At 39.3% G+C, this 25,874-nt stretch overlaps 16 protein-coding genes across 16 annotated transcripts; 8 read left to right on the top strand and 8 right to left on the bottom strand.

Annotated features, from left to right (window-relative positions):
- Positions 1-1,986: 1,986 nt before the first annotated feature.
- Positions 1,987-4,448, bottom strand: JH06_1279 (hypothetical protein; the record flags this gene model as incomplete). Its single annotated transcript, XM_014672964.1, has 15 exons — positions 1,987-2,242; positions 2,272-2,393; positions 2,424-2,511; positions 2,544-2,634; positions 2,665-2,856; positions 2,886-2,983; positions 3,014-3,375; positions 3,406-3,481; positions 3,511-3,632; positions 3,663-3,691; positions 3,722-3,884; positions 3,915-4,015; positions 4,046-4,147; positions 4,180-4,386; positions 4,418-4,448. 15 exons carry the CDS (start codon positions 4,446-4,448, stop codon positions 1,987-1,989), a joined length of 2,040 nt encoding a protein of 679 aa, XP_014528450.1.
- Positions 4,449-4,776: 328 nt separating this feature from the next.
- Positions 4,777-5,328, top strand: JH06_1280 (hypothetical protein; the record flags this gene model as incomplete). The annotated part of the gene is made up of 4 exons (XM_014672965.1): positions 4,777-4,889; positions 4,956-4,999; positions 5,034-5,146; positions 5,179-5,328. 4 exons carry the CDS (start codon positions 4,777-4,779, stop codon positions 5,326-5,328), a joined length of 420 nt encoding a protein of 139 aa, XP_014528451.1.
- Positions 5,329-5,755: 427 nt separating this feature from the next.
- Positions 5,756-7,057, top strand: JH06_1281 (protein arginine n-methyltransferase 5; the record flags this gene model as incomplete). The annotated part of the gene is made up of 6 exons (XM_014672966.1): positions 5,756-5,911; positions 5,946-6,479; positions 6,509-6,658; positions 6,689-6,754; positions 6,785-6,879; positions 6,910-7,057. 6 exons carry the CDS (start codon positions 5,756-5,758, stop codon positions 7,055-7,057), a joined length of 1,149 nt encoding a protein of 382 aa, XP_014528452.1.
- Positions 7,058-7,132: 75 nt separating this feature from the next.
- JH06_1282 (CBL-interacting serine threonine-protein kinase) lies at positions 7,133-7,692 on the top strand (the record flags this gene model as incomplete). The annotated part of the gene is made up of 3 exons (XM_014672967.1): positions 7,133-7,194; positions 7,226-7,403; positions 7,429-7,692. The coding sequence occupies 3 exons, from the start codon at positions 7,133-7,135 to the stop codon at positions 7,690-7,692; spliced, it is 504 nt and encodes a 167-aa protein (XP_014528453.1).
- Positions 7,693-7,861: 169 nt separating this feature from the next.
- Positions 7,862-9,151, top strand: JH06_1283 (CAMK protein kinase; the record flags this gene model as incomplete). The annotated part of the gene is made up of 9 exons (XM_014672968.1): positions 7,862-7,947; positions 7,981-8,059; positions 8,090-8,227; positions 8,258-8,449; positions 8,480-8,584; positions 8,615-8,690; positions 8,720-8,751; positions 8,785-8,979; positions 9,014-9,151. The coding sequence occupies 9 exons, from the start codon at positions 7,862-7,864 to the stop codon at positions 9,149-9,151; spliced, it is 1,041 nt and encodes a 346-aa protein (XP_014528454.1).
- A 554-nt stretch (positions 9,152-9,705) lies between these two features.
- Positions 9,706-10,430, top strand: JH06_1284 (hypothetical protein; the record flags this gene model as incomplete). The annotated part of the gene is made up of 4 exons (XM_014672969.1): positions 9,706-9,780; positions 9,811-10,023; positions 10,054-10,336; positions 10,369-10,430. The coding sequence occupies 4 exons, from the start codon at positions 9,706-9,708 to the stop codon at positions 10,428-10,430; spliced, it is 633 nt and encodes a 210-aa protein (XP_014528455.1).
- Positions 10,431-10,464: 34 nt separating this feature from the next.
- JH06_1285 (hypothetical protein) lies at positions 10,465-11,178 on the bottom strand (the record flags this gene model as incomplete). Its single annotated transcript, XM_014672970.1, has 2 exons — positions 10,465-10,780; positions 10,811-11,178. 2 exons carry the CDS (start codon positions 11,176-11,178, stop codon positions 10,465-10,467), a joined length of 684 nt encoding a protein of 227 aa, XP_014528456.1.
- Positions 11,179-11,959: 781 nt separating this feature from the next.
- On the top strand, positions 11,960-13,094 carry JH06_1286 (protein phosphatase 1 regulatory; the record flags this gene model as incomplete). Its single annotated transcript, XM_014672971.1, has 7 exons — positions 11,960-12,058; positions 12,091-12,165; positions 12,196-12,326; positions 12,356-12,427; positions 12,458-12,854; positions 12,884-12,954; positions 12,986-13,094. The coding sequence occupies 7 exons, from the start codon at positions 11,960-11,962 to the stop codon at positions 13,092-13,094; spliced, it is 954 nt and encodes a 317-aa protein (XP_014528457.1).
- A 59-nt stretch (positions 13,095-13,153) lies between these two features.
- JH06_1287 (hypothetical protein) lies at positions 13,154-14,192 on the bottom strand (the record flags this gene model as incomplete). The annotated part of the gene is given in 8 exon segments (XM_014672972.1): positions 13,154-13,204; positions 13,234-13,593; positions 13,624-13,731; positions 13,762-13,829; positions 13,860-13,929; positions 13,962-14,027; positions 14,060-14,119; positions 14,136-14,192. The coding sequence occupies 8 exon segments, from the start codon at positions 14,190-14,192 to the stop codon at positions 13,154-13,156; spliced, it is 840 nt and encodes a 279-aa protein (XP_014528458.1).
- Positions 14,193-14,389: 197 nt separating this feature from the next.
- JH06_1288 (decaprenylcistransferase) lies at positions 14,390-15,163 on the bottom strand (the record flags this gene model as incomplete). Its single annotated transcript, XM_014672973.1, has 4 exons — positions 14,390-14,701; positions 14,726-14,779; positions 14,803-14,961; positions 14,993-15,163. 4 exons carry the CDS (start codon positions 15,161-15,163, stop codon positions 14,390-14,392), a joined length of 696 nt encoding a protein of 231 aa, XP_014528459.1.
- A 227-nt stretch (positions 15,164-15,390) lies between these two features.
- Positions 15,391-16,110, bottom strand: JH06_1289 (hypothetical protein; the record flags this gene model as incomplete). Its single annotated transcript, XM_014672974.1, has 4 exons — positions 15,391-15,532; positions 15,564-15,827; positions 15,859-15,972; positions 16,004-16,110. 4 exons carry the CDS (start codon positions 16,108-16,110, stop codon positions 15,391-15,393), a joined length of 627 nt encoding a protein of 208 aa, XP_014528460.1.
- Positions 16,111-16,132: 22 nt separating this feature from the next.
- Positions 16,133-17,498, top strand: JH06_1290 (hypothetical protein; the record flags this gene model as incomplete). The annotated part of the gene is made up of 13 exons (XM_014672975.1): positions 16,133-16,192; positions 16,224-16,250; positions 16,296-16,380; positions 16,411-16,471; positions 16,503-16,550; positions 16,588-16,746; positions 16,775-16,883; positions 16,913-16,953; positions 16,984-17,077; positions 17,108-17,179; positions 17,211-17,250; positions 17,278-17,390; positions 17,469-17,498. The coding sequence occupies 13 exons, from the start codon at positions 16,133-16,135 to the stop codon at positions 17,496-17,498; spliced, it is 939 nt and encodes a 312-aa protein (XP_014528461.1).
- Positions 17,499-17,855: 357 nt separating this feature from the next.
- Positions 17,856-19,145, bottom strand: JH06_1291 (hypothetical protein; the record flags this gene model as incomplete). The annotated part of the gene is made up of 5 exons (XM_014672976.1): positions 17,856-18,703; positions 18,734-18,830; positions 18,861-18,973; positions 19,004-19,070; positions 19,101-19,145. The coding sequence occupies 5 exons, from the start codon at positions 19,143-19,145 to the stop codon at positions 17,856-17,858; spliced, it is 1,170 nt and encodes a 389-aa protein (XP_014528462.1).
- A 2,260-nt stretch (positions 19,146-21,405) lies between these two features.
- On the top strand, positions 21,406-22,510 carry JH06_1292 (arginine-tRNA-protein transferase; the record flags this gene model as incomplete). Its single annotated transcript, XM_014672977.1, has 5 exons — positions 21,406-21,427; positions 21,458-21,591; positions 21,621-21,959; positions 21,990-22,079; positions 22,112-22,510. The coding sequence occupies 5 exons, from the start codon at positions 21,406-21,408 to the stop codon at positions 22,508-22,510; spliced, it is 984 nt and encodes a 327-aa protein (XP_014528463.1).
- JH06_1293 (hypothetical protein) lies at positions 22,475-23,476 on the bottom strand (the record flags this gene model as incomplete). The annotated part of the gene is made up of 4 exons (XM_014672978.1): positions 22,475-22,836; positions 22,866-23,025; positions 23,060-23,245; positions 23,276-23,476. The coding sequence occupies 4 exons, from the start codon at positions 23,474-23,476 to the stop codon at positions 22,475-22,477; spliced, it is 909 nt and encodes a 302-aa protein (XP_014528464.1).
- Positions 23,477-24,242: 766 nt separating this feature from the next.
- JH06_1294 (hypothetical protein) lies at positions 24,243-25,108 on the bottom strand (the record flags this gene model as incomplete). Its single annotated transcript, XM_014672979.1, has 4 exons — positions 24,243-24,404; positions 24,435-24,503; positions 24,533-24,689; positions 24,720-25,108. The coding sequence occupies 4 exons, from the start codon at positions 25,106-25,108 to the stop codon at positions 24,243-24,245; spliced, it is 777 nt and encodes a 258-aa protein (XP_014528465.1).
- Positions 25,109-25,874: the final 766 nt, after the last annotated feature.

The following is a 25,874-nucleotide window of genomic DNA, read 5'->3' on the forward strand; positions in this document are numbered from 1 at the left end:
TGTGATATCAGTTATCGTCAAACAGAGGGGATCTAATGTTCGATGGAGTACAAACCTATTGTCTCGATCTATATTCACCTCTACAATTCCGCGTATTCCTTATAGACAATTCCCAGCGATTCGGGATCGAGATCAAGTGTACTTGATACAGGTTAGTTTCAGATGAATAGATTTTTCTCTACAAAATCTAATTCGAGTAAAAAGAGGAGGAAATATGAGCCGAGTACTTGTTCTCGTGTTTTAGTGGATCCAAGTGCCAGCAATGTGCGTGTAAGAGATTGCTTTGTGGATAGGAACTATAGAAACGAGAAATGGTTGACTATGTTATCCGGAATCAGATAAACCTTCCTGTTAATGTATGAATATTGTTAAAAATCAATTCTAGACTTGGGATCGATGTATTTACATGCTGTATGGAGAAAGACAGATAGATCACATTTTGAAGATTTATTCATTTCTCTGTGCGAATGGAACGATCACAGTAATGGTTTGTCATTCAATTCACCTAGAGTGTCTTGCCAACTACGTTCCGTTACTTTCTTCGCTGCGCAGCCGATTCAAACAACATATCAACGTTAACTGCAATCTGGAAGCAGTGTAATACACTTCAATGGTACAGTGAAAAAGAATACTATCTCACTCATGCTGTTTATATCCAAGGTCTTCTTCGTACACATAATTTGAAAGAAGGACTTTGTGAGTATCAGTTGTATAATCGATATCATCCAGTAAACAATATGATTAACACATTGGTATTAGAAGGATTAGCTGAAGGTGGATATTATAGAGATTGCATCCTTCTTTTCGTTTCTCTCCTTTTGGACATTCGATTCCAATTAACTCCGCAATTGGTCACATTGGAGATGGAGGGAAGATCGAGTCATCAACACATCGATTGGTTGAAAGCTCTTTCTACAGCCCATGTTGGATTGGTCCCTGTAAGCGAGCCAACAACGTTTTTGGACTCGAGCACACGGAATCGACTGTTTGTTCTGTCAGCCAATTCGAAGGAGACTTCTGTTCCTCTTCATGTCAAACAGGATGATGATATTGGGAGATATATTGGATTGAATAAACGAGCATATGGACAAGCAATCGCATGTAGCTGTGTACTCCAGAACTATGAGTTTGCTACTGTATTGTATGATATATTGGTATTAAACAGGATTAGACCACGAAAGAACACGTATTTTGCGATTCTTGATGTATGTGTTCATGTTTTTGTGAACTATAGGGAATTGGAAGGAGTGACTGGCATGCTGAGTATAATACTGTGTTAAAGTTGTTGTCAACACATTACAACATTCATCCTGATGCATATGAGTCCATGTTCTCACTCTGTTCTCATTTTGTAGTCTTCAACTACTCCAATCAAATGTACGTATCCGACAGAATTTGCTGGCTTCTCGCTTTCTCGATGATTATCAATCTTTCTATGGTCCGTTGTATACCAAGCAGGAAGACACATCCACTCTCTGTAAGCATTTGAACACAAATTCAACATAGTGATGGATTTGAATTGTGTTCCAGAACATGTTGGCACACAATTCCTTTTAAAGACTTTGATGGATGTGGCTAAATTAGTGTCTCATGACTTTTTGTGGCTCAAAGGGACTTTATCCATCAAAGTGAATCTGAAATCTCCTGGAATTCTGGAACTCCTCAAATCATGTTTATTTCCGAAGATCAAATATGAACTTAAGGGATTCATTCTGCGTATTCCAGTTATCAGTATACAGAGTTGGTATCAAACACAAACACGCTTTCATGATCCCTTTGTGTTAGATCTGCTCAATCAATGTCGTAATGATTTTGGACTGGTGAATGGTCGTGCTGACAAAGCGTTTCGTTCTGTACAATTGATGGAACAGATGGCCAATCGAGATATACGAGGTCTTGCTGTTCCATGTGATCGAGGTCAACACGAGTTAGAAGAGATGGAACGATTATTGGAAGAGAGTAATTCAGAGGTTGAGATGAAGGTAGCTACGACGTGTACAGATGAAGACGTGTTGGAGTTGACACGAAAGCTGCATGATTGGGATTTGAAATGACATGTTTGTAACAAACAGAACAATTCTTGGAAGGTTTCTTTAGTTCTAAAATAGTTCCAATTGCTATTGTTGCTCCTGCATCACGCAAAACAAATCGACCTAACGATGGAATCTTATTGAATGGAGCAACGAACAGAGTATGATCAACAACCACGTCAATCTTGGCCCAACTTCCTCCACGTACAATTCTACACTCAATTCAACTCTTCACAATTACTTGGGTTTGTTTGTTATGACTTCACCGTTGGTATCCACAATAGCTACCAAATGACGAATGGTTGCTGTTACCATAGTTCCTGCTATGTACATTACCGCGGTTAATCCCTTCATTAGTGGCATCTATCTCTAATTCCTCATAAACACTTCTACATTGATTTGATCATTTGCAAACACTTGTGCAATGAATCTGTTTGTTGATTCAAATGCACAGCTTGTTGTTACGATGAGATTACCCTTTCTAAAGAATGAGCCAATCAAATACTTTCCCACCCAATCGAAGTCATATCTGGGTTATTCAACGTCAAAATAACATTCATATTAACACTCCCAATCATAGCCTTCTCATCGTTAATTCGCATAGCTACATTTTAGAACCATCTCTAGGAATCACCTCGAACATTACAGGGTAATCGTGAAGGGAGGAAGATCATTGGTTTTGTTGCATTCAGATCAATAAATCCCCGCAAAATTCGGGCTGAAACACAATCACCTTGGTAATCACTATGGAAGGCATCTGTAACGGTCATAACAACATCTTTTGTGTTTTTCAATGCTTCAGGAACCTCTTTTGGATGTAATGAATCTAGAATCCTATTTTCCCTCCAACATTACCTAGAAATTCGACAAGCGAAGGTCCATCATACCAAGGACAGAGATGCTCATCGACAGACATGAGATTCACACCTTCTAATCCACTAAGTGGGATGAATCTACACTATCATAAATCCTATAGTTCTTACTGGACTTGATTCTTCTTAAATCCCAAATGCTTCAAATACGGAATAAGCTGGTTTCGAATCTCGTCAAATCGCTCTCTGTTCCAGAGAGCATCATCCATCTTATTCACAAGGATTCCCAATGTCTCAACACCATTCCCTCGTAAGATCAGTAAATGATCTTTCGTGATTCCCGCGGGACTCATTCCAGCCTCAAATTCTCCTTTTGCGGCAGATACGACAAGAAGACCGCAATCAGCCTGAATACCTCCTGTAATCATATTACTGATGAAGTCACGGTGACCAGGAGCATCTAGAAGAGTAACAGTCTGATGCGGAAGATGCAATGTTGAAACTCCTAAATCAATCGTAACTCCATGTTCTCTCTAGATATAAGGAATTCCAAAAATTCAAACTTCTTCATCATTCTGATCCATCACAAATGCATAGCTGAAAGATTGTTTTCCTCGATCTCTAGCTTCTTTGCCAATTCTGATGTTCATTCAATTAGCAACTCCTACTTTCGCATTTCTCGATCATTGACCATGGACAAGTCATACATCAAATGACCAGTGATAGTGGATTTCCCATGATCAACATGACCTGCGATTACTACTGTGATACCAGTAGTGTTGATGGATGGCTATGAATGAATGATTCTCTCCTCAGCTACACAAATGGTCCAATCTGGTTCACTTGTGACTAATCATGAGAATTCATCTATTCTCTTACTCTCCATTGGTGAATGAGGAGATTTCTTTGGACTCTTCTCTGCAACTGGAGTGCGTGGACTTTTCTCTGTGACTGGAGTTGAAGCTCGAGGACTCTTCTCCACACTAACAGAAGGTGATCGAGGACTCTTCTCTGGTGTAGGAGACAAATGAATTTCAGGAATCTACAATTCAAAACACCAATCCTCTCTTACAATCATTGATCGATGCTTCTCTGTATTTACCTTTCCTTCTGCTTGCTTCTGCTTCACAATATCATCCGGAGACGGAGTATTGAAGGCAAATCGTGATTGCTCTGTTTTCAATCCAATAATTCATCTCTTACTTGGTAGTAAATCCTCTTCCACTGTAAAAATGTTCTTTTGAAGAGAAACTGGAAGGATATGCGTTTGAGGAGTCGATTTCCCAATAACAGACGCTAACGTATCTGAAATTCAGCTAACAACACATAAGAATCACTTTGAGGAACCGAATATGAGACACGAGGAACAATGCTAGGAGCAAGAGCAGGAGGCTCATCTCGACCACAATACTCCATAATATAATCAATTGCCTCATTAACATCATATCCATTACTACGAAGGAATTCCACAATTGTATCTTCATCAAAATGCATATTATCACCAAAATAGTCATAAATTTGATCAAGACAATCATTCAACAAGTCTATGCCATCATTCCATAATTCCAATAAAACCATTATCTTCTGGAGGTATATCAATTGTCATCATTCCATCTACAATATTAGATCGCCTTTCCTCTCTCACCATTCCCAGTTCCACCCGAAGTATACAGATGAGCCTCTAAATGATTATAAAGCAACATATCCAAATCCCCTACGTTGAGAGGCTGTGTAACTATCATCCTCATCACTGAAGTAGTCATCGTCATCTTCATAATGATCCTCATAACTGTACTTTGTTCCTTTTGCTGCTCGATGCCTTGCTTTCATTTGGCGAAACAAAAGAAAACCTTATTATGAGTTAAAGTAATCTAGATAAGGATCTGTAACAAAAACTCACTTTCTTTCTTTTAAGGAAGAACAGTAGATTCCTCATGTATTCTCCGTTTTACTTTGGAAGGATCGCAGAACCTGTAAATGACTTAAAAGAATATCTGGATATTGTAATATTGCTCATATCGGGTAATGCACTAGGGTCTTCCAGACTGTGTTGATTTTGTTATTAATCCTTTGTACCGAGATAGGTAATGTGTTATAATTGGTTTTGATGTAGAATCAACGAGTTTAGCGTAGTGGAACGCGAACCTCAAGGATGTGGTATCAGAACTCTGAATAGGACTTTGAATCATAGAATCATCCATTCTCTTGGATGTAAAGACATGGACACATCGAATCGTTGGAAAGCTCTCCTCATCGATCCGTCTTGATGATCCAAACGAACAAGAATGTTTGCGAAGTGAAGATGTGCGTAGTGGAACCATTGGTATGATCAATAGCAATTCCGAGAAGAGTTAGAATGGGCCTATTATCTGGGAGTTCCCTCTGTGTTCTGTATGGAGCTGACAGAAACGAATGATAACTATGCTGCAATCCTCAATGAATTCATCGAGCGCAAGTATACAACACCCGTACCTGCTCGTAGTTGATCTCACTCATAGTATTGGATTCCTGTTGATATGCAAGATGCCAGCAATAGTTCACTAACTCATTCATGGAATCGATGGAGTCGTTTTCACTCCCAACTGGGTTTGTGTCCAGGAGTTCTGCCTTGTTTGCGACTCAATTCGTTAGATCCGTCTCCTGAGGTTATAGCTCTGTGGAAGGGTGAACCAGTTGAAACAATCATTCTACCAACCTATCTTTTCACATGGCAAGCGGAAGTAAGTGATAAAGAGGATTCTTGATTGTAGGATCGAGTGAGTCTTCCAGATTTCGTTCAAGAATTCATTCTTTCCTATCGATCGAGTTCAGTTCTTCGATTGGTGATAGAAGGAGCCTTACCAAATGAATCATCTCAACTTCGCGTCCTTTTCAATGTATATCATTTGATTCACATTTATCATACAGTATTTGATGTTATTATTCCAAAATGCCACTCCATTTTCAGAACTTGAAAAACAACTCCACTCTTATAATGATTTGATTCAAATTCCACTTCAACCACTTATGGATAATCTTCCAAGTGCTACATACGATGTCTTTGAGAAAGATGCTGTGAAATATCAATTAGTACGAATTTCTCATTATCTATTATTTCTATTAGTACGAAGAAGCCATTTTTGAAGTGTTATCTCGATATACTCGCAAAACACCCTTCAATATAGCCTTATACAGTCCTGATCGCAAACTGATTCCTTCAGCACAGAATTCAACTTCAGGAGGAATGCCTCTCCAACCTCTCATTCCTCCTGAAGATCGAGTTGTCATAACTTTAGTTGGAGCAGGACGGGGCCCTCTTATTCTTTGTTCGTTGCGAGCTGCTATGAAAGCGAAACGGGATATTGTAGTATATGCTGTCGAAAAGAATCCAAACGCCATTGTTACTCTCCAGACACTTCATTCTTCCTTGAAATGGGGAGAAAAGGTTCGGATTGTGGAAACAGACATGCGGGTGTATCGACCCGAATATTACAGTGATATTATCCTTTCGGAGCTGTTGGGATCGTTTTCTGATAATGAGTTATCTCCGGAGTGTCTAATTGGAGCACAACGCTTTCTTTTGTTTGGAGGGGAATTCATCCCACGGGAATCAACGAGTTTTCTGACAGCATGTATGAGTTCACGAATTTACAACCGAGTATGGTTGGAGATGCTCTCTTTCTGTAGATCAAACGTGTGAATACTCTGTTAACTCCTCTTCCTCTGGAATCCACATATGTAGTCTATATCCATAATGCCACCATGTTGAGTGATCCATTGCCTGTATTTACATTCCATCATCCTGATATTCTTAATGGAGATTTCCGAAGGTCAACAGTAGATGTGATCGAGATGGCTGAGGAATAGGAATTGGCATTTGAAATGACATCAGATGGTTTGGTCCATGGATTTGTTGGGTATTTCGACTCTAAGGTCATACTTTTGTCAGCTCATGATGTATAGTTGTCAGAGACTGTGGAAATGTCTATTGTACCTCGTACACATTCGATGAATTTGGTGAGTTGGTTTCCTCTCTTTATTCCTATCGATACACCTTTGTAGGGATGTGAGTGAGGATTGAGTTGTAGTTATGTGAAGAAAGGAGATATTGTACGGTTTAGAATTTGGAGACGAACAGATAAGAAACGAGTGTGGTATGAATGGGCGGTGGTAGCTCCAATCGTCACAAAGATTCATAATGTGAATGGAAAAGGACAATGGATTGGTTTGGATTGAGATATGTTTGTTTTTGAGTTAGAATGATGCATTCTTAGTTTATTCTTCCTTAGATCTCGAGTCGATTTTCTGAGAATGGCTCGTCGAGTGGGAAAATATACGATTCTAAAAACATTGGGAGAAGGTTCTCTTGGAAAGTGGGTAGTCGTTGAAATGAATGAAAGAAAGAGTGAAACTATCTGAAAATGTCGAGACTCATGAATTAGTGGCGATCAAGATGTTTGATAAGGAGAAGATTAAGAAGCAGAATCTAGCAGAGCAAATCAAGCTGGAAATTAGTATTATGAACAAATTGAAACATCCAAATCTTGTGAATCTAATTGAAGTGCTTGGTTGTAAGAGCAAAGTCTGTAGTTGGTGTTGGGTCTTAGATTCAGATTTTTATGGTGTTGGAATATGTTCCAAATGGCGAGCTATTTGATTATATTCTTAAAAAGGGTCGGTTGCAGGAAGACGAGGCTCGCAAGTTCTTTCGTCAGCTAATTACTGGAGTCAATTACATCCACAGTCATAATATCTGTCACCGTGATATCAAGCCCGAAAATCTTCTTCTTGATAAGGATATGAACATCAAGATTTCCGATTTCGGTCTTTCAGCTTTTGTTGGTAATGACACATATGGTATTTCTGGTTAATGATCCTTCACCCTAGATCCAAACTCTCTCCAACATACAACATGTGGCTCTCCAAATTACGTGGCTCCGGAAGTGCTAAAAGACTCTGGCTATGATGGTCGCTTTAGTGATATATGGAGTGTTGGAGTCGTTCTGTATGCTTGTTGTTTGACTCTCATCTAGTTTTGTGATGGTTGCTGGATATCTCCCTTTTGACGAACCATCTCTCTCCACACTCTTCAGACGTATTCAAACAGCCAATTATACTTGTCCAGCGTAGGTTCAAAATCGGGCCGATTTATGGAATAGTTGGTTTTCGGATCAGCTGAAGGACTTGCTTGCCAAAATCCTTGTCCCTGATCCATTAGCACGTCTGAGTCTATTTGACGTAATTTCCTTCGATTTTTGTCATTTCAAGATTACCCAACATCCTTGGTATTTAGGCGATGATTTGCGTTCAGAAGCTATTCTTTCTCCTCGTTCTCCTCCTCATGAACTTTCAGCCAATGAAGAAGCCAAAGAACGTGTCAAAAAAGCTTCTACTTTTGTTGCTCCTGTATTTCCCCATAATTTTGTTCATGGATAGAAAGAGACCATTTTTGGCCTATTCAACATGGCAATTCAACGTAGTATTTCGCCCATCACATCTCTGTTGGTACCTCGATTACCAGCGAATGTGATTCTGACATCGTCTCCTCCATCTCTAATCTACAGTCAGATCATGGATGCATGCCGAGACCATAACTGGGGTGTCACAACGGATCGTGCTAATGGAGTGGTGATTTCTGGAATTCTAATTGAAATGTAGTTTTTTATTGCAATGAAGATCGTTGAGTTTGTATCTGTAGTGGAGATACATGTGAGTGAGATTGGAGAGAAGCAATACATGATCCGAGTGATGAAGAAAGATTATGTTAGATTGATGGATGGAAATGATCAATAGAACGAATTAGATGGATATCTGCAGGTAGAAAGGGATTTGACGAGTCGTTTAATTCGATACATTCCAGATTCACATGGTAGGAATAATGGGTCAAATAGAGAGTAGATATTGGATTAAATAACCGAGCTGTTACGATAGTTAAACAATAGTTGCATTGTGTTTGTTTGTAGAACAATATTGGGCTCCCTACAAATGGGGCTCCTTTTTTACGCCAACACATCCATAGACAGAGACGAATGAAGACATATGTGTATTTCTTTTTAAGTCTACTGGTTACAGCAGGTGCCATATTCTATGCTGAGAAGACATCTCCGTCTTCTTTAGGAGTTTTCTATTCGTTCTCTATGTCTAAAGCTTTTGTCCCTGTAGGTGATTTTAGTATGATCAATTCGCTTCTAGGTGGTAGGCAACTTGTACATTGCTTGTTTCCTTTCCATTTTAACAATATTCAAAAGCATTTGCATTGGAAGGATTAATGATCAAGAAAAGGAGCATATCATTAGTTCGGTGAAGTCGATGTCTCTTAAACGATTGTGATGTGTAGAAGTGATGTTTTCGGAGTGTTCATTTCTGTTATCTATCTTCGCGGAGCACTCTCTGTCTCTGTCATCTTCCCTATAACTGTTTGGATCTTTTTGTCCATTTTCGCATATACAATTGATGCTCGTCTCAAAACAGTAGTGTTTCCAACCCATGTTGAGTGTAGTACGAAATGAATCCTCTCAAATTATCTCGACTTCTTCGTCTCATTCTTGGAATTGTGTTCCAAATCATGTTTTCCTATTTCTGGTTCTCCATCAATCATCTGAAATTCCTTCATTACTTCCCCGAGGAAGCCCCTTTGCGATTATTGATGTGGTCATATGTATCCAAATAGTTATTTAAATGATTGAAAGAGTATCTCCTTTCATCTCCAATCGCTTCATCTCCTTGTTATTCTGATTCTGATCCCTTTAAAGCACTCTGGATATGTTTTTAACCATCATTCCTCTTACAACTAGATCACCGAACATACATACTCTATTAGCTGCTGTTGTGCTACTCTTGCTTACAATGTGCTTCTTGTCGTGAATTATTCCATATATCTTCTCATGAACACTGGCTCCGATTCGATCATCGATTTCCTCTTAGGCTATCCAACCCACGAACTTATTGAAGCTCTTCGCGTAATTCTATTTTGTATCCGTAATTCTGAGATCATCCAGAAGTGTGTGAAGAATCTTCTCAGCTTCGCTCGGTTCAAACGCTTCCTGGAGGCAAAGTACCGTAAGCCAACAGAAGAACAGCTTGAGCGAGATCCTGATTGTATTATTTGCAGAGAAGCGAATGACAAAGATCATTCACGATGTCTTCCTTGTGGTCATGTCTTCCACGAAGATTGTCTAAAGAGTTGGATTATGCAACAGCAAGTGAGATTGAGTGGATTCAATGAGCGATAGAAGTGCCCTACTTGCAATCAGAAGCTGATGTTAACTGACTCTGCAATGGATGACTCGTCTTCAGAAGAGAGTCAGATTCATGAGACTATTCATTCTGAACAGGTTCAAAGTGCAGTGAAGACGATTGAAAGATTGAATTTACTGAACTTGACAGCAGTGGCAAAATCACAAAATATGACAGAAGAAGAGACACAAAGATGGATAGAAGAGTATCAGAGATGGTACCAGGACATGTTGTTATTCTCACTCTCTTCAGGTATTAACATGGACGAAGGTGTTCTATGTGAGATTTAGAAGAGAAATAATGAAATATAGATACAATGGAAGAACCAGTGGATCTGAGGGCACATGAAGGAGAAGTTCCAGATGCTATATAAAATTGAGTCGTTTTGTTATGTTTAACAAAAAGAACTAAATCAATAATCGAACATTGTTGTGAGAACTCTTTACAAGAGATCCGAAGTATGCCATAACCATTTTCACATGGCCATCAACACTTCCTTCTACAAATTCTACCATCTCTCCTTCATCCGCTAATTCAGCAACCTCACGACGATCAATTGTACGAGGTAACACAAATACTACATCTCGTGTCACACGACGAGCGGTTTCAAAAATCACTTTGCCATTCAGTCCCACGGGGAAATCATCTAAATGAAACACATCTTTCTGTGCATAATCAACACCCCCCCATGGAGGTGCTAATAGAACAACATCAGCATGCATCCTACAAATCAAAATATCACCTATTTTGTACGAAGGAAGAAGAACGAGAGAATCACCACAAATACAATCAATCTTATTCTCAACTCCATAAACTGCACTATTCATTTGCAAATATCGAATTCGTTGCATATCTAAATCAATTGCGATCACTCTGTTGCAAGTACGAGCTAATTGAATCGCATTTCCACCAATGCCAGCAAAAGCATCGATTGCAACTCCACAGGAACATCGAATAGCCGTATGTAATGCCAGTGGTTCGGGTGTGACAGAATACAAACCGATGTCATCATACACGATTCCCTGATCCCATCGTGAAAACAAGTGATAACGTTGACGGTAATACTTCTTGAGAGATGAAGAACCTGATAATGGTACCGATTCTCGAATCGTGAGATTCATGATATTTGTGTCATTGGGATAACAACTGTGACTAAGTGAGTAGTCTAATAGTTCCTGCTCCATCTCTGGTGAACACAAACTTACATCCGTTGATTCACATTCCAAGGATCGGGTTGATATCTCACTAAAGGGCAAGACCATTAGGTTATATTGAATCTCATTATCTTGTTTTGTGGGAGGAAGCAAATCAACGACCATACAGGGAATCCACCCTTTCGTTGTTTTAACTCCAATGTACTTCTCTCCATTAATTTTCATTGGAAACTGTGTAGTGTGTTTCCGTTTCCGTTGTGGTTTTCGAGGACTCACTTTGGGTTTTGTTCCAAATTGAATCGGCAGACCATTTGAAATACGTTCCTACAATTTCACTGCAAGATCATCCATACAAGTGTTGAATCAATGCTTTCCTCCCGAAAACTAGGTTGTTCCATACCTTCACTCTCTATAGAATAAGAAGGAATGAGTACAGAGACGTTCGGATACAGAATCAGCAACTCTCTCTATGACAGATCGAAACCAACTCGATCGATCTTTACAAGGTCTAATGAAATGATTCTTAACATTACAACAATCCTACTGGAATTCGATGGTTGTTGTCAACACGACAGAATCGCCCAATGAATCTGGGGTAGAACACTCATTAAACGAATACCGTTCTGAAGTACAAAAGTCCTTCAGTACATTCATCCTTTTCTGGTGGTTCCTTCAGATCCTATGGCTCAGTTTGCCTCCATTTGCAAGGTTGGATAGGATGATAAAGGATTCACATTTCTTCACACAAATGAGTAATCCTCAACAGGAGAATGAGGAAGAATACGTACCTCCAGGCAAACGACTTGTGACTCCTGCAGATGTAGTTGAACTTGATCCCAACATGACTGTAGAGAATGGACGAATTTGTTTTACAAATAGGAACTATTCCATGTGGGAACTCAAGGTTGTAAAGTAACCCGTATTGATGGAATTGATCACTTGACCCAACTCACAGTAACTCTATTGACTATCGATGAACTGTAGAGCATTGTGTTACGTTCTAATTTGATCCATAAGATCCAAAACATGGATCATCTCGTACAACTTGAGAAGTTGGAGTTGTACGATAATAAAATCCGTGAAATTAAGCATTTCTCTCAATTCGTGAATCTTCGGTAGGTATGTTGTTGCCTTTTGATCCTAGAGTTCTCGATTTATCGTTCAATAATATCTCTATCATTCCAGACCTTTCCGCATTAGTCCATTTGGAAGAATTGTAAGAATCCTAGTTTCTCTTCATTTGCAGTTATTTAGCAAGCAATCACATCGAAGATATGACCAATGTCTGTACACTTCCATCCTTGCGTATTTTAGATCTTGGATACAATGGAATTCGTCACATTACTGGTCTTTCTTCACTACACAACTTGAGACAATTATATTTGGGTCGTAATAAGATTGAAGAGATTCAAGGATTGGAGGGGTTATCTCTTCGTGTTCTGGATTTACAAAGTAATCGGATTCGCAGTTCGGTTGGATTGAAATCGCTGGTATCGTTAGAAGAGTTATATTTGGCATATAATGGAATTACAGAGATGAGTGAAGTTGATACTCTTACAAATGTGAACACGTTGGATTTGACTCATAATTACTTGACAAATACGATAGGATTTGAAGGGTTCATTTCAGTTGAGTTTTTGTGGGTATGATGTGATTTGCCTTTCTGATCTAGTTATCCCAGAACAAGATCGACTCATTTGAATCATTAAGTGTGTTGTCGACACTTTCAAAGCAATATGGAAAGTGATGTTCGGGAATTGTGATTGAGCTATAGATTGGAGACACTGTATCTGGAACACACTCCACTATATGAGAAACCTAATTATCGAGAGGAATGTCTGGCTCTGCTTCCATCAGTCAAGCAGCTTGATATATCCTTATGAATATGATAGAATGAATTCTTAACGATGAGTCGTATGCAACAAGAAGATAATAAGAGATTTTAAACATTTGTTTGTTTGGTAGCTTTCTTTTTCAAATTTCTCCATTTATCCTACACTCATACACTCTTTTCATTCTTACTTTGATTTCAACATTTGTTCTCGAAGTGAGATGCATGATACGACGAATATCAGTCCAACGTCCTTCTCCATACGTATTCACACCCTTAATCAACCGTTCTTCCTCCTCAAGAGTCCAACGTATTCGTTTCTTTGATAAACGAGGTACTTCGTATTGAACTTGAGGAGGATGGCTGTTAACTGGCTTTAAAATCGAAGGAAACGAAACTGTTTCGACGAAACTATCTTCAGACACAGATGAAGGATTCACTTGTTCTCTTAGCATCAACAAGGATGTCAACATGTACTTGGCTTCGACCGTATGCTCTGGAGACCCTTGTTGAACCTTCTGAATAACCTCTGAAACTTTGCATCGGCATTTCTAAACATAACAACTCCATCATGTTAACACCTTTTCAAGAATGCACAAACCACAAGTTAGATCCTCCATTCTTTCAATCATTTCAGAAACCTTTCGCTTCTTCTTTTCAATAGTAAGTAAATCCAAAAGGGTAGATCTCTAGTCATGAACGCACAGTAATGAAAAAACCTCTTCATTATCCTTGTTTTTGTTCAACAGAAGAGTAATGTACTGGTTGTATCCCGAAGACTCTGTATCTAGACATGCATGTCTTCTTTCACTCTTACTATGATCAAAAAGAACAGAGAGAATATCCTTTAATGTATCTTCGTTCTTCGAAGCCTGAAAAGAAACAGCCTAAAGTCCATTCACCCAAACGAACGAACAACAATAATATCTCGTACACAGCTCCAGAAATACTCTGTATCAACTGTAGAATGGTCAGCTTGGTTATACTAGTATGAATCCATGCAGGAACAAGTCCTACTAGCACAGAAATATCTTCGAACACCTTTTTAAAGTCACCTTTGGAATTTAATGTAGAAATCTAGAGATTAAGGAACACAGTGAGTCAAGACATCTTTATCGGCTTGATAGAACAGTCTCCGTAATGTAATCATTGTTTTCAACTCGTCATCGGACTTTAAACTCGAAAGGACATCAATAGATTCAAAATCTAATTCTCATGTGTTTCGGCTTCTCTAACAATCCACAGCTTTTACAATCCTTTCTTTCAAGCAGTATTCATAGCAAATGATAGGATCCATTGATTGTGTATGAGTATTGTCAAGAACGTTTGATTTTATCAACAAACATTCTATTTCCCAAAACGACGATTCCTACGAGCAATTTCCATAAGAGCTTTTCGTAGTTCAACACAAGTGAAATCTGGCCAAAATGAATCTACCACAAAGATTTCAGCATAGGAAATCTGCCAAAGAAGGAAATTGCTAATGCGATGTTCCCCTCCCGTTCGAATTACAACATCTACAGGAGAATCACCAGTTGAAAGATTGGCTGCGATTTGATTTGCCATTTCTTCCACTGTACTTATAGAAGGAGTTTCATCTAAAAGACACTGCATTCGGGTATTCTGCACGATTTTCATACAACTCTGAGCGATGTCCCACTGACCACTGTAATCTAAACAGACATTCACAAGGAGCAAAGAATTGTTCTTTGATTCCTTCTCCAGCTTTTCCATCTTCTGGAGCAATTCCCTCGATAAACGATCGCTTGAGAATGAAGATTAACCAGACTTAAATCATCAAGGATATGTCTCCCAATAAACCGTAGTCGTACTTGATTGTATATACTTTCTTTATCATTTTTCATTGTTTTGATCACTTCATCTGTGTAAAGAGCAAACAATGACATCAAATCGCTCACCTATCCCATCATTCATCATTTCAGCAAGAACCTCTCGCTCTGTTCGGTTCCAGTTCTCACACGAGAAGGCGTAAACTGTGTATTCTTTAATTCCAAGTTCACAGCACCATTTAACAGACTCTCGAAACACTTCAGATCCCTTTTTATGCCCTTCTATCACATCTAAGCCATGTTTCTTTGCCCATCTCCGATTCCCATCCATGATGATAGCGACATGATTCTAGGTTAGAACATTGGATTAATTGTACAAAAGGGATTGTTTCATCAGTCATCTTGCTGTGATTGTTGAGAATGATCGAGAAGGAATTCCCGCGGGAGTCAGTACTATCAATGAGAGGACATCCCACTCACTAGGATCGATCTACTATCGTTTCAATAACTCTATAATGATTCATTACACTCAAGATGGTTAAACAACAAACATGACTACTAATCCAAGTCAATACCTCGATCCTTCAACAACTCTGTAACATCACGATTTCTATCTTTGGTCATTTGAACATATTCGTCAAACGATAAGAATCCTTTTTCAGTTTGATAACGAGTCAGTTCAATCGAATCCAACAATTGACTATACATCATTCAATAGATCTATTCCGTACTCGGTGAAGAAATATCCTGCTTTTGCAACCAGATACTTCAAGGTTGTCAATTGGTCCCAACCCTCTTCAGAAGCGACTTCAGGAAGGAATGTAGCACTGAAAGATTGGTCTTCGACCTCGAAATCGATCATAATGCCGTGTTTACCCACTTCCCAATCCAAAGGATTTCGAGCCTTTTCAAAGGAATGAAGTAGAGATACTTCGCATTCGAGATGAGGCACTTCTTCCAACATTACCGGACGGAATCGGTCATCTCTAAAAGCACTAACTAGAAATACTACAATCCAAAGACTACCTGTACAGTGCATATGTTCGCATATTCTCTAAGGAGATTGGAGCCAAGCAGCCAATACATCCTCGAAGTGATTTCTTTGTTCCTTTGACCTTGTGGAAGGTTACAAAAATGCCACTACAACATAACAGAGTCTAGATTAACCAACTATTTTAACGATGTGTCAAACTCCGGTGTAGCAAGGGGATATCCTGAAAGACGGTTGATGATGACATCAAAACAGTACATCATCATTTCTTTCTTGACAACAGACATGGTTATATAATTCTTTATTTGGATGGAAGACTATCGGAAAAAGGAGGAAAAGAAACTTTTAGATGCTGTCAAGTGTAATCCTGTAAGAATGAAAAGACGAAGTGAAGTGATAGCCCGATATTGCCTTCCTTAAGAACAGAGTGTGGTTAGAAGTGTTTGATTGTCTGTAGATCTGATTGGTATAGAAAGGATTAATGACGTTTCAAGTGAGGAAGGTGGCATGGCTTTTGTTCATTGGAGCAGATCCAGAGAATATTCTTCAATGTCCAAGTTATTTCAATGATTAGAAATGATGAATAGCCTATGAAGAAGCCTATCGTGATGATCATCAGATTGAAGTAGATGTGAATCGTAGTTTTGTGTGAGGAAGTATGAATATGCGTCATTTGTAGACATTTTAAAGAATCGAAGAAGATGAGTAATGAAGACTTGTTGTCTCTGTATGGTTTGTTTCATTTCTAGGATAGTGCATCGAAGAGATTTGACAATTTTGATTCGATCTCTACTAATCGAACACCCGTCAATGCACTATTATCAAGGATTTCATGACATCGTTGAGTTTCTTATGATCTACAGCAAATTTAATCTCAATTGGACATACACTATTATGAAACAGTTGATGGAATCCTATTTGAAGTTTAATTGTGTCGTTGTAGTGATATAGTAGAGATTTCATGACTCCAAATCTTACCGAAGTCGAAAAATTACTCCAATTGGTGTATCCAATTTTGAATCTTCGATGTCCTGAATTGATTCCAGTTTTGAAGAATCCAGTAGATTTTGTTCATTCAATTGATTGTAGGATAAGATACCTGTGGTGATTCTTCCATGGATTTTGACCTTGTACGAATTTATTCTGATTATCTCATTTAGATTCTCACACTCCTTATCTTCAATTTATGAAGTGGCTCGTTTGTTTGACGTGATGTTACTTCATCCGATCCTTTCTCTTTATGTTGCTTCTTCTGTTTTAATTTGTTTTGCTAATGATTTCAAGGTTGTTTTGCATTTTAAGTCAGAGTTGTTGTCATCTGCCGAGGATCGATCTGCTGTGTACTCGATTCTGAACGTTTGTTTTGTTGTATTTTGATTCTCTCTAGACATTAGGTTCTCAGTCTCTTCCACTTGAGAAGATCATCCGTAGGAGATGATTAGAATGATTGATAGTAGGTGACACACAGTACTTCTATATCTCGATTCCTCCTTCAAGTGCGTTGAAAAGAGCGCAGAAAGAAGGTATTGATATTTCTAGCGAGTTGATTTCCCATCTGTCTCTTGACGTAGTTCAATGGTGCGAATGAAGAATGAAGAACCCAGAGTTAGACGTCGTAGGGATGAGTAAAGGAGTTGAATCATAGAGACACTTCAAACTGTGGGTTTATTGGTAACGGCAATGAGTGTTGCGTTTGTTGCAGTGATTGGAGCGATGCGATCCTCCTTTGTTTGTAAAGAAACACTAACCATCAAATTGTATCCATCTTAAGTGAATGTAGCATCATCGAAGCATCTATGGTTCTCTATTCATTGACTCATTGTAACTCACATACTCGAGGAATAGGGATCCTGGAGTTCTTCTCATACTACTTGTCAGTCTAGTTTATCACTCTTACTTCGGGTTTATCAACTCTTTCAACTAAGCTATTACGTGTCGACAGACTCTGAAGCATTGGATATCGTTCTACCATTGGTAATGGCAGTTTCGATCGACCTTGTTTTATCACCACTGGAAGTTATTCAACTCGATTTCAACTACTATCAAACGGTTGGAATTGTGTGGATAGTGAGATTCTCGGATTCTGAACAGGACTGAATTGAGGTGATCTGGATCGGTTCTGTGTTAAATTCTTCTCTTGAACGGGCTTTTGTGAGATAAGTGTTGGTTTGGTGGTTCGTGGGAGGGTTTGAGATGCTGCCAGATATCGACTCTTCATACCTGCTTGCTGAGACGAATAAGGCAAGTGTGATTGAATGGAAGGTAATCTATTCTGAGTCGTAGGCAGTTTATTCTGAGTGGTGGATGGTTTGACTTTGCTAGGTGATTTGGTCTGAGCATTGAGTGACTTGCTTTGAGACTGAACAGTGGATGACTTGATCTGAGCACTCAACCCCTTGCCTTGTAGTGAGGATGGGTTTGGTACTGATGACTTGACAGAGCCAATAAGACGAGATGTAGGACGAGGAACCGAATGTATTCGAGGTGAGGATACTTGACGGGGAGCTACTTTCGGTTTCTCCTGTTTCCACTGTTCTTCTAATTCCACTAATATTTTCATCAATTCAAATCGTTCAATGGAGGGAGGATCATCAATAATCGAAGGGAGACCAAATTCCTCATTCGAGTTGTCTGAACATGTGATGTCCTTGTCCACTTCGGAAACAACTGTTTCTGTTGCAGATTCAGCAATTTGGGAAGACTCTTCTTTCTCCAATTCTTGTTTCAATTGGATTCGTAACAATTCCCTCTCTTCCTCTGTTACCATTTTTGAATTCTTCCTTCGATTAGGACTGAATGGTGAACCTTGTGTGATACGAGGAGTATAAGAGTACGAAGACGGTTTCGGTTCTGCACTTTTCCATTTATCATAATTCGTTACTATTCATAAACCATTCATTCAATCATTACCTAGTGACCGCAAATTCTGAATTGTAAGGTCATTCACTATACTTCGATTCAATACTACACGCAAAAAAGCCATGCAACAATCAAGTAGATCTTCAACCTAGCAATGATGGATATTATTTAAACCTACAGTACCATTTGAGAAGAGATGAATGGATATGATCTTATCTTCACTGACTCCTAGTTGTCGACAGCCAGATGCAAAGGAAGTTATGTTACAATTCTGAAGCGTTAAAACGTCACCTAGTTTCAATCCTTCTCTCTATATCTCACCTGGAACTGCGAACCATTTGGGAAGATGCATATCAGGAACCAATTTTTTGAAAAGTGAACACAGAATCTACCTTGAACCCCCTTTTCTATTCCTTACAACACCATTCCGCAATGATGATAGTAAATTCATATCTGCATCCATTTCGAGTTCATCCGCAATGAAACTTACGAAATCACATCGGATTGCCTAATCTTATCAAATCCACTTCATCGCTACAATAGAATTCATTAGAAATGAATCTGATGGTCAGTATGGGTGTATTCTTATGAGTTCTGTTATCAAGAAAATCATGCCTTTTTTGGCCACTTTGAGTTGCTTGTTTATTTCAAATGGAGGAACAGGAAGATGCGTTGAAAACGTTAGAGGAGATTGTTAATTCCATGGAGAAGGAGATTACGACGAACAAAGTATCGTTTTGTTTCATTTCTTATTCTTTCGATTGCTTTTGAAGCTGTGATTAAACAGTGTTATGAGAAATTTCATCGATCTTGTCAGAATCCTGATTCTGTTATGCTTGAGTATATGAAGCTTCAAAATGAGTTTTCACGTGTATCTGAAGTGGCAAAAGAGGAAGTACGATAGTTTTGAGCGAATCCAATGTAGCTAAAGAAAAGTGCTAATGCGAGTGAGTTAGTGGCTCGACATAATTCTATTTTGAAACGGCTGGAAAATGCTTCCATTCTATTATCTGCAGTATCTGAATATCGAACTGTGTATGAAGGTTGTTTGGCAATCGAATTGTCGTTATCAAACGGTGATCTACAGAGTGCAGTGAATACAATTGTATCCAATCGTGCTAGTTTAAAAACTCTGCAGCAACAAGAGCATGCGAATGATCAACTGATTTCTCTTTTGCAACGAGCAACCAACCGGAAATTTGTGCGTGTTCAAAATCTTCTCTCTCAGCAACTTCATTCATGTATTCACATTTCTCCATCCTCCCTGGTGATTCAGAATGATTCCACTCTTCGTTCGCTTCTTCAAATGTTACATATACTGGATCTTACGGAAGAAGTTCTCAATCCTGTTCTTCTCGAATTCGCTCATTTCATCAAACAGAATCTGATGTCTCCTTCGGAATTGGTTGTGGGTGAGAATGAATTGAAAGTTTTGACAAATCAAACCACTTCATCGCGATATGCCACCACATTGCAAATGCTTCTCTTCCTTCTGGATCACTTCTTCTATCTCGATTCTTCTCTTATTGAACCATTCCAAGAATGCATTTACGAACCACTAGAGACAGAGATTCTCCGTCAGATTCAACTTTCTCTTCCTACAACGATTGTTGAAATTACACAAACTCGAGAGAGTTTGCGACCTGTTGCTCTTTTCACTGTATGTAACTAATAGGCATTGGAAATTGAAGCTACACTTCAAGAACGGCATTTTGTGGAGGAGGACCATCATCCCATTCGGGATTGTCTTTCGCAATTAGAGGAACATTGGTGTGAAAGCCACATTGAATCGATTCTTGGTTCTTGTCGAGAGGTTCTACTGCGATCTGAATCAGAGTGGATTCAATATGATGTTCATGAAGATGATAATGGTGAATATGGATTTGAAGTATCAGATGAAAACTTTATTGCAAAGAAATTGAATTCTTATACTAGGGTTGTGGTGAGCATTGGCATAGATGGGTGAAGGGTAGATTTCAAAACGTGCATATGATGTTACAAAGCTTCTTCATACTGTAGTGAAAGAGGTTATTACGCTGGAGTGGTAACAATTCTTGATGTTCCTGATTTGTAGTCAGATGAAGATACGAGAACGGTTATTACAATCGATTCGCGATATTCTTCTTCTATTTTTGATTAGTAAGGATTGAACTAAGAAATGACATTAAGATGAAGTGGAGGGAGAATCTTCGTTCGATCAATCATGTGTGAATTTGAGTGATTGTACTTTTCTGATATACCAGATTACGTTAATTTCATTCAAGTACCAAACACAATTAACATCATTCCCTCCTTTTGATTATACCTGTGTTGATTTGATTCCGAATTTTCGGAGAAAGCAGCACTTCTTTCAAGAACAGATTCTGGACTATTTAAAAGCGCAAACAGAGGTTTACAAATCTGGAAAGAAACAAGTAGATGGAACTTTAGAGGAGTACTTGGCTCCCTATGTTAAGAAACTAAAGGAAACTGTTGGAGAAGAGCAAGTAAAACAAATGAATATTTAGAATGAGTGTTTGTTTCGTCATTCCTAATTCCATCATTATTCTTCAAGATGTCTGAAAACAATATCTGTATACTTCACGTTTTGAATATTATGTTTATGTAACAGATAGTTATTGGGTGAATCCAACGATGATTGTGGATATTGCCACAATGAAACCACATCAAAGTAATTCAGATATATAGCTATAACCAGTAGACTTAATATATACTTTGAATCTATGCCTTGTTCTGATTATGAAAGTACTTTCTTTCTGTTTTGTTTACTTGTAGAATTGATGCTCACGGGATGGAGGCGTTGTGGAGATCTTTTGTATCTACAGCCGGAGTATGGTGATACTGGATGTACTCTCCGTACCATTATTCTCCCGATAGAGAAATTTCAAACAAGTCGGTCACATCGTAGAGTATGTCCACTCTGTTCTTTCTGTTTTAGGTGTTGAATCGTTTTGAACGTTTTCTTCGTGGGGAATTCGTATTGAATGGAACCAAGTTGGAGAAGTCAACTGAGTTGAAACCGCACTCTTTTCGGACGGAATTGGTACCAGCCACTAAGAATCCTTCGCAAGAGATGTTTAATTTATACAAAGAGTTCCAGAAGGATGAATTTAATGAGAATGAAGACGAAATGGAGTACAATAGTTTCTCTTTTTTTCTTGGTGAATCCCGCATGGAACAGGACAATGATAACAAGTTGGGAACCTTTTGGTGGAATTGGTATATTGATGATGAATTGATTGCTTGTTCAGTTCTTGATATTCTCCCTTCCACCATTGTGAGGTATTTGTTAATGAGTGAATCTTAGTCTTCTGTGTACTTCCTTTACAAGACACCGTTCAAAGCATTATCGATTGGAATTCTTGCCGCTTTGAAAGAAATTGAATTGTGTCGAGAAGTGGAGTTGCATAAATCCTCCTGATTTTGTAGATGCACAAATCTGTTTACTCTTTGGGTTTGTATGTACATGAATGTCCTCGAATGCGTTACAAGGCACAGTTCAAGGGATCCCAACTATTGTGTAATAGGACATGGAAATACTTCCCCATCGATTCTGTTAGGAAGCAATTGGATGATCATCGTAATGGATTGGAAATTGATGAGAATGTGATCGAACAGGAGAAGTCACAGAGATCTAAGTCTTCTATGGTATGTCTGTTGAATAGTCCAGTATTTGTGGATTTGGAGAAAGAGGACCTAACTGCGATAAGCGGTTATGAATTGTTTGTGTTATCGGAGACTGATGAGAATGCACAGAATGCTTGTGAAAAAATGTTGAAGTATGTTGGTACGTTACCAACTGAGTTGAAATACATTTTTGTGGTGTGAATCTGTTACTGGACAAACACAATATAATGTTGGGAACACATTGAAACCACTCTGATTGAACGAAGAAGGTCCATTCGATGGTTGTACAGGTGGGACTTGAGTCACTGTTGGAGGAGGTGTTGACAGCGTAGGAACCGCTGGAGGAGCAGGTGTTGAAAATGAAGGAACTTCTGGAGGAGCAGGAGTTGACATGAAAGGAACCATTGGAGGAGCAGGTGTTGGTAGCGAAGGATCTACTGGAGCCTGAGGAGCCTGACCAAACGTTGGCACTGAACTAGCTCCTTCGATGGGGAGAACTGGTGGAATGGGGGCTTCTGTAGCAGGTACTATGATAACATACATGTACTACTCATACTGTAAGTGATTCCTCGTCGACTGAGAATCTCAGATAACAATGAGTCAATCTCCGTAGTTGTTGGAATTGAAGGGATCAAACGAGTCGAAATACGATTATCACAACAGTTCTTCAACATAGGAATTGCATCGGCATACTTCTTTTCAAGAATATCACATATCTATGAATTAGCAGCATTTTAATCAGGTTATTACTGGGCCCAATTCATCAACTTCCATTTTTCCTCGACATGCCAGAATGGAACCTATACAAGTTTCCATATTAGCAGGAACATTCTTTTCTGTTTGAATTACATCTATACGACTCTCAATTGTGGTAAGATACACTTGAAGGAGTTGCAAGACAAATACCATCTTCTTCTCGTTATAGAGTCCCTCAACCTAGGAATGAGAACTCACCATTACTCTAACCTGAATCTTTGCTAATTCTACTTCACCCTTCTGATAACGGTCTACTATGCTCGAAGTCAATTTAGCAATCTCTGCATTCCTTCTCTGCACAGCCTTTGAATAAGTAAAGTAAAGGAGAGATACCAGATTAATTCGTTCCTGTCCCCGAATACAAAACATTCGCAGATCATTGACATTTATACGTTTCCCAAATCCAAACATGATTGAAAAATGAGTAATCAAAACTAATCAATGGAAACCGCGGTTTTGCTATGTTCAGTTTACAAACAATACAGTCTTCACTATAGTTAACCTCGATTCTTTCTCCGTTCATCTGAGGGACTACCTTCGTCTGACACGCTAGATGTATCCTAGTCGGTTATTCCATCTCTCTCTGCTCACTGGGACTCCATTCGATGAACAGCCTTTAGACGAGCAATTTCCTGTTCGGATTTTGTTAATTGGTTGTCGAGGGTTGGTGAGACCTTCAGAACACATGCTCCACATATGCAGTGACCTCCACAGAACGCTGTTCATCAATGTAACAATGAAAGATACAATGGATTGCGATGTCATGATTCGTTATTGCTGATAACAGATTCTCTCCTTCTTCTGCAAATATATCATACTCCTCAGTTGTGAATTCATCTTCAATCAGTTTCACTTTGAAGGCCACTAGTGGTCATGTTCCTATAGGATAGCAAACCAGACAAACTTCTTTTGAAAATGGATCGTGCAACAAATCTTTGCATCAGAACAGTGTAAATCAGAACGAAGCAAAAAGCGGCATCATGGTTGACAATCAGGTGGAGTGAGTTGATAGTATTGAAATAACATTCACAGCGTCGAAACAAACTTGGCAAATACAAGATGATCAACTAGTAATCACATCAAATTGACATCTACCCATCTTTCCAACAAACAAATTGAATGAAAACTCAAAAAGAAGAAATCAAAATACGAAAATAAGCCCCATTTCGAAGGAGCCTTATCTCATGCGCATCTCCATATCCGGAGACAATCTCTTCATCACAACTTGTTCCTTTCCATCAACTACTTCAACAGTACGTTCATAGAACAAAGGACGGAACTGCTCTGGTAAATGCATGACAGCCCAATCTTTACTATGCTCCAGCATCTGATCCATTCCCTAAGACTCACTCACCATCATCATTCCAACCTGAATGCGAGCATAACAAATCTGACATGTTTTCTGTGAAGGAGTATTAGGCCAGTGTTTGTTATGAAACTAGATAAGGAGGAGGAGATCAAAATTACATTATTGTAGAGATCGAGAACCGTAGCTACATCCACTACATTGATATAGCAATAACCTAGATTGCACTGAGTATGAAAGTCGATCGGAAGATAGAAGAAATCATAACGATTCTTGATGTACCCGTTCACGATTTTCAAAAGTACTTCCTGAGTGAAACTAGTCTTAATACCATAATTTTTCACTCACCTGTTGGGGATGTTACGAATCATCAATGTCGTTCGTGGATCCGTTCGAACCTTCTCTGGATCGATAACCAACAGCTGAGAGTTGGAGTCGGTGACTCGGCCATTCTTTCTACGTCCTCCGCGACGTTGACCTCCATTCGGGTTTCCATTCCCTGCAGTCTCGCTTGCTTCCTCCATACACAAATCGGTACTTTTTTTGGCATCAGTCTCTGAGGATTGCTTCATGGTCTGAATGGGTGTGATGCTAGGAGGAATGTATTCACCAGCCGATGTTAAGTCACGCAAGGAGGTATGAGGTGGAGATGATGAAGAAAGATTGGTGCTCAAAGTGGAGGATGGAGGATACACTGGGATGGACGAGTTCATGGAAGAGAGCGAGGTGTTGGACATCGAAACAGGTGGATTGGTCGCCAATCCTGAAGGACCTCCTCTGGAATTCGGAGAATGTCGTAGAGGAGGATAAGGAGTTCTCGAATAGGAGGATGAAGAGGGCAAGACAAAATTCTCAGGAGAGGTGAATGTCAGATTAGTTCGTGGCGAGATTCGCTGCGCCTCATCCGAAGGGGAAAAGGAATAAGAATTTAAGAAGGAGGAGGGACGGTCAGAAGAATGCGGAATCCAGAAAGAGTCTTCGGGAGAGTAGCTGGTTGGTCTCGATGGAGGGAATCCATAGATATTGCTGAAAGATGGTGAAGTGGAACTGGAGTCGTGTCGGAGAACAGATAGGTCAGCAGAACGACTGAAATTGGAAGTCGGAAGTCCATAGGAATAAAAGTCCTGGATATCCAAAGATCTCTGCGAATCAAAAGCACGATAGGGCTCGGCAGGATACACGAGACTGGGAGATTCGCCTGCCAGGTGATAGAATTGAGTTCGACCCATATCATCACTTGCCGTAGTACTAAAGTATTCTAAAGTCAAAACGGTTCCATAGAGCTCACCTGAGGGCGAAGACATTGATTTGGTGAACGAAGTCTCCGTGTCGTTTGGTGATGTTGTCCCAACTTCGAAAGAACGAAGTGTCCTATTCGGCACGGGGACAGCATTGTCTACTCGAGCTGATTCATTTCTGTCGTTTTCTCCCCTTCTTCTCCACGCTTCGGATTGAACCTGGATAGTCGTCAGTCCAGTATCCATTTTCGATTTGGAAGAACTC

This window comes from Blastocystis sp. subtype 4 (assembly GCF_000743755.1).
Source record: "Blastocystis sp. subtype 4 strain WR1 chromosome Unknown seqid_0064, whole genome shotgun sequence".
Lineage (NCBI taxonomy): Eukaryota > Bigyra > Opalinata > Blastocystidae > Blastocystis > Blastocystis sp. subtype 4.